The following is a 6,110-nucleotide window of genomic DNA, read 5'->3' as shown; positions in this document are numbered from 1 at the left end:
CATTCTAAAATGCGATATTGAGGGGTTGACTGAGGTCTACAGGTCTGAAGGACTGCTACTCAGTTACACAGATGAGAGGGTCTGTTTACAAAACTCACGTGAAGTGTTACAGTGGGAAGTGAAGAGGAACGAGGTGATTGTGTCTTCAGTGTTCACTCCCCGGTTACTCTGAGTGGCTCCTGAGATGTGCTGAGTGTTTCCTGACGCCCACTGGCATGAGTTCTTCCTGTCGCTGCCTGCGTAGGCCGGAAGGTATCTTGTTCCTTCTATATGGTATTCATGTATTTAAAAGGACATCGTCCTTTCACTACTTTCAGAGGTACCTGCTCAGTGTTTGGCATTTACTTTTGGAGAAATACACCCTGAAAGGAATCTTCAAAATTTTCCCATGTGGATTGCCATAGATAGATAGGTCATTTGTTTCTTAGAGGAGCACTGTACAGTTGCGTTTATTGATAAATATCTTTTAAAAGGCCATTTCTAAAGATATAAATAAGAAAATACTAAATGCTAAGTAGGCGTTTGCATTATAACTAAGGGATCATGTTTAGATTCAGTAAGTAATTCTTAAGTTTTATATAGATGATATAAACTTCTAAATGGAGCTGAGTCAGTATGAAGCCAGGAGCATTTTCCATGCCTCCCATGTAGGTACAGGGACCCAGGACTTGGGCCATCCTCTTCTGCTCTTCCAGGCCATACACAGGGAGCTGGATCAGAAGTGGAGTAGATGGGGCACAGACCTGTGCCTCTATTTCATGAAGGACTATACATTGTGATAATAGAGGGGAAGTTGGGGGGGAATCCCAGAGCCTGTGGAGCTGTATCATAAAATAATAATAATAATAATAATAATAATAAAGATAAGCTTATTTTAGTGTTCAAATTTTCTGTGAGATATAGGGCAGTGTTTTGACACACGCGCATAGCATAAACTGATCAGATGGTTAGCATTTCCATTATATTCTGGTTTCTATACCTAGGAGACTTTGAGCTCCCTTCTTCCAGTTGTTTATAAGGAACATTGTTGTGAACTATATAGCTACACCATTGTAGCAAGTGAGTTATTGGTGCATAATACAGTCACTGGTGCATAAGTCAGTTACTGGTACATATTGGTACATTTGCTATAGCTTTATGTGTTTTGATTTTGAGTACTTAATTCATCTGTCAGTTATAATCATCTTGGTGAATCCGCTTTTTCTCTGTATAGAATCACATTTGTATGCCTTTTCTTTTCTACTGATTGATCTGGCTAAATCTTTCAGTAGATAATTATGTTTTGTCATTTTGAGAGAGATTTTCCCACTCCAGATGTTTGAGGCATTCACAGCTGGACTTGGGTGAAGGTGGGAGCTGGGAACTCCGTTCTGGTTTTGCATGTGGTTGCAGGAACCCAGCTGCATGAGCCACCAGTGCTGCCTCCCGGGTTACGCACTGATGGGAATGCAGAATGAGGCGTGGGGCTGGGACCCCAATCCAAGCGTTCCTGAATGGCAGCATCTTCACTGATAAATACCTGCTCCTCTAGAACGGTAAGAGTGCCTGTCCTTGACTGACTTCTGACCTTACAGGAAATGCCTTCAGCTTTTCCCCTTTCAGTGTGATCGTACTTCCTTATTTGGGGATTTTTATCATGAGTGGATGTTGGCTTTATCAAAGTTTTGTCTTCTGAGATGATCATACTTTTTCTTCATTGTGTTGATTTGCTGGTTGAAATATGATTTGCTGTGTATGCCTGAAGTGGCAAGTCCCACTTAATCATGCTGAATCATTACAACAAAACCTTTTCATTTTTTAAATGAAAATGTTTATTTGAAAGGCAAGGTTAGAGAGGAGGTATCTACCGCCCTCTAGTTACTCTCCAAATGGCCACAGTGGCCTGTTCTGGATCAGGCTGAAGCCAGGAACCTAGAACTCCATCTGGGTCTCATACGTGTGGCAAGGATACAAGTATTGGGCCATCTTCTGTTGCTTCCCTGGGGACATCATCAGAGAATTGGATAGGAACACGGGCCAGCTTGGACTTGAACTGGTGCTCATGTGGGATGCCAGCATTGCCTGTGATGACTTAATGTGCTGCGCAACAATGACATCTCCATTAGATCTCATTGTTGGGATTTTGTTGGGTGCTTCTGTTTATGTTCATCAGGAATATTGATCAGTCAAGATGTAGCTTTGTAGAATGAGTTTTTAAAGGGCTCCCTGCCTTGCAGTTTTTGAACTAAAGGTGTTAGTGCTTCCTTAAGGAAGTTTAGTTAAGCTCAGCCGTGAAGCCCTCTGGTCCCAGAGGAAATCTTTCCTTTGGGAGACCTCATTACTAATGCAGTCTCGTGACTCGTACTGGTCTGTTCAGGTCTTCGCTTAATTCAATCTTGGCAAGTTACATGTGTCCAGAAATTAATCTACTTCTCCCAGGTTTTTCAACTTCATTAGTGTGTACTTGTGTGTAATCATCCGAAATGACCTTTTGTGGTCATAATAGCTTCCTTTTCTTCACTTACCAGTCATGTTCAGTGTCATTGGTTTTTGTTACATTTTTCCATCTCATCTTGAGCTTGGTATGGCCCACTCCCTTCCTCCCTGTTCTTAAGGTCTACTGTCAGGTTATCTTACTGATGTAGGCACTCATTACTATAAACTCTCCTCTTAATACTTCTTTCCCTGTATCAAGTGTGTTTTGGTATGTTTCCAGTTTGATTTTTTTTGTATGGGATGTTTAGGTTCCTTTTTTTTATTGAACTGAAGCTTGTCTTGGGGCCTAACACAGTCTGTCATGTAGTTGATGTGTTAATAATAAGAATGTATTCTACAAGTGTGGAATGAAATTCTCTCCACACTGTTTTTTTTCCTAGTGAGCATTACTGTGTACTTTTTTTTTTAAATTGTTATTAACATTGTATTATGTGATACAGTTTTATAGGCACTGGGGATTCCCCTCACCCCTACCACACCCCTCCCCCCATAGTGGATTCCTCCACCTTGCTGCATAACCACAGTTCAAGTTTACTGTGTACTTTTAACATGATGCCAGGGCATCTGCAGAATTTAGGGGCCCCTCTCTAAATATCCTTTCTGGAATTTTCTCCATATTCCAGCTCTTGGGGTTATTCCAAACTCTGCAGATGGCTTTGATTCTCTTAAGTAAGACCTTGTTAGAATTGAAACAGTGGGGTGGGCATTTGGTGCAGCAGGCAAGACACTTCATGCACGGCTGCTTGGTTTCCCTGAGGCCAGCAGTGCTCCCGATCCCAGTTCGTTGCTAACGTGCATCCTCAGAAGCAGCAGGACATGGTGTGAGCACTGGCATTGGCGCCACCTGTGTCAGAGCCCCCAGATGGACCGTGCAGCCCCCGTGCTAGTCTGTCCCATTCCGGCTGTGACAGGCATTTGAGGACTGAGCCAGCTCATGGAAGGATCCCTCAGTTGTCTTTCAGGTGAAAACTAGAAAATATTTAAAGGCAAGCTACAGTGTTAGGTCCTCTTCTGATGATTTGGAGTTGCCCTCTGTTGCTTTTTTTCTCCTGTAGCCAGGAAGAGGGCTGGTCTGATAAAGGGTATTACTTGTCACTACTGGAAGCAAACTCAAACCTCATATATGTTCCTTTGCTCTTACTTGTAATTAGAGAGCAGTGTAATATGACATTTTCTAAGCTTGTGTAGGGTAGAGTTTAGTTGACTGTGGTTCATTGATAAAATGTTTTCATTTCAAAATGAGATGCTTAGTGGTTAGCTGAAAAAAAAAATGGTGAGAAGTAGAGGTTTGTTACTTTTAAGTAAAATACTTGAAAAAAAGGAAGAGTTGCTGTAATAGGATGACTTTCTAAATAAAGGGACAAGTAATTGTCTTGGACCAGAGGAAAATTGCCTCGGTGTTTAAATTACAGCTTTTGTCCTGGGCCTAGTTGTAGTTGAAGCAATGTGGGTAGTTGTTAAGTGGTCTGCAGAATAATCTTGCTCTAAGACATGTTTGGGCAACACTTTGGGGCAGGCTGTCAACATACAGCATGAGCCATCAAGTTAACACAGACCTGGCAGTTACAGCCCAGCAGTTTTCCCTTCCCTATAGACTGGTGGCTATGGACTCCAGCAGGGAATCTTGAGAGCATTGTTCAGTTTGTAAGAGCAGTGTGTGAAAACTCTAGCCTAATTTAACTCAAACCTTTCCTATCCTAGGCGGCACAAAGGACAAGCCCCAGTATACCCTCCTGACTTTCTAGAAGCCATTACTTTTTGTTTCTGGAGCAAGGAATACTTTATTGAGATGGGTGCAGCTGAGCAGCCTCTGAAATGGTGAAGGGGCACCGGGCTGTCTTCCTCCTTATCCTCCCCAACATGGCCCTCCCAGGAGGGTCTTAGGAGGAGGCTATTGGCCTAAGAAGCTGGTGAGCAATAGTTTATTTACAGACTGAACAAAAATTAAGGTCTTCATGGAGGCAGTAAGCTTATTTATAAATCCGTTTATAGTGCAAATAACATTCTTCAAATAAAAGGATTGGTGATCACTAAATCAGTAAAAGTAACAATGAATTTTAAGAGTTACATGTTTATACAAAAGCACTATTTTATTTGGCTCCATACAAAGTTTGTCAATTAAAAATATTAAATAGGTCATGAGTGTTTTGACGCTCATTCAGCTTTTCATCATGTGGCTGCTTGGCTTTGGTCAGCTCTAGTGGCACGCGCTCCTGTGTTACAAGCAGGTGCTGTAAACAGCAACTTTTTGGCTTATGTCCTTTAGGAGTGAGCGGACCTCGCCTTCCAACCTCACTAGTTCTTGAGCTTTATCTTCTAAATATTTTTGGTTGTCCTCATATTTTCTTTCTAAATCTGAAAAACAAGAAATGTTGGAACAATTAAGATTTTTTTTAAAAAATCAGTGCTATACAGTCTTTGCCTTGGAAGGTTCTAGGTTGGCGGTAAGTTTTCACCCTTTAGATGAAACAGCTCTTCCCAAACACACCAGTGAAATGACCCACCTTTTAGCAGCTGCAGCTTGCTGTTCGCTTGAGCCAGAAGTGTTTTTGCTTCGTTTTGCAGCATCTCCGCTTTCCTTCTGGCGTCAGCTGACTCTTCAGATTTTTTAGCAACTATATTTTCTGCTTGCTTGTACTTTTCCCCAAGTTCACCGTCGAGAGTCTGCAGTTTCATCATTTAGACACAAAGGCAATAGTATCAGTGATGATATCTCAGAAGAGTAACGCAATCACAGCAAGCTCACATGGCGTTCTGGGTCAGAGCCACCACGGCTGGTCAGGTTTCATCAGGATATTCAATGGCAGGTAATTTAAAAACACCCCAAGACCTTGGCATTTAATGTCCAATTGACATGAGTTTCTAAAATGTTTTAAACATTTCAGATTTGTATCAGGGCTCTTTCTCTTTTGGTTAGCACTTTACAGATAAAGTATAGATGAGTAGAGTAGATGAGCCAAAGAAATGGCCAACAGTCCATCTGGTTATTGGCTAACGGAAGGCTTGTGCGGACTTGAAGCCAGAAAGTCACAGAGAAAAGGCAGATTTTACAGGAGATGGAAGAAGGAGGGGTGAGGCACTGGACACGCAGACAGTGGCTGAGGAGAGAAATGGGCTGTGATTGGGAAAGATGGGTCACATGATTCACTATGCAAGCAGTGGCTATTGTGGACGTTTCAGTTCTGTTCTCACTTGGGAGATGATGCTCTTAGTGGCCTCAGAAGACACAGCTGCTATTTTGTCTTCCTCAACCAAGAGGCATGTCAAAAACTTGTGTGTGGCGGGGGGAGGTTCAGAATTTCTCATGGAAGTAATTGTAGCCTTTCAGAAGAGCATGGGGGGTTGGACAGTATCACCACCCTAAGTTAAAGCTGTCTCTGGAGGTAAACGTGCCCATATGAATTTAGGAAGTGAGCGTGGAGCTTCGGTTGGTTCTTGGCTCCTAGCTGCACATTTGGGTTGCATGAGATTTTTCCTTGCAAAATGTGGCAAGGAGTTGCTGACTCAACATTAAGACTGAAAGATTCAGTCCAGATTTGATTTCCTCCTAAGCTGTTCATAGTAATGTTTTCTTTTTCCATTCTGCTTTCAGAGTATTCTCAAATGGCCAGCTAATTACAACATGCCCTTAAGAT

General features: G+C 42.1%; 1 protein-coding gene across 1 annotated transcript in view; it reads right to left on the bottom strand.

The window, feature by feature from the left end:
- Positions 1-4,448: 4,448 nt before the first annotated feature.
- The window catches only part of LAMB1 (laminin subunit beta 1), a 59,927-nt gene continuing 58,265 nt past the window's right edge, over positions 4,449-6,110 (bottom strand). Inside the window, exons 32-33 of the mRNA XM_041002338.1 lie at positions 4,980-5,139; positions 4,449-4,830 (exon numbers count right to left, since the gene is read on the bottom strand). Of these exons, the coding sequence (XP_040858272.1) occupies positions 4,694-4,830; positions 4,980-5,139 (297 nt within the window). The 3' untranslated portion in view covers positions 4,449-4,693. The remainder of the gene's footprint in view (positions 4,831-4,979; positions 5,140-6,110) is intronic.

This window comes from Ochotona curzoniae, unplaced genomic scaffold (genome assembly GCF_017591425.1).
Source record: "Ochotona curzoniae isolate NIBS_2020 unplaced genomic scaffold, NIBS_Ocur_1.0 scaffold_2476, whole genome shotgun sequence".
Classification (NCBI taxonomy): Eukaryota; Metazoa; Chordata; class Mammalia; order Lagomorpha; family Ochotonidae; genus Ochotona; species Ochotona curzoniae.
The sequence above is the reverse complement of the archived record's forward strand: the minus strand, read 5'-3'. Positions and strand labels throughout refer to the sequence as shown.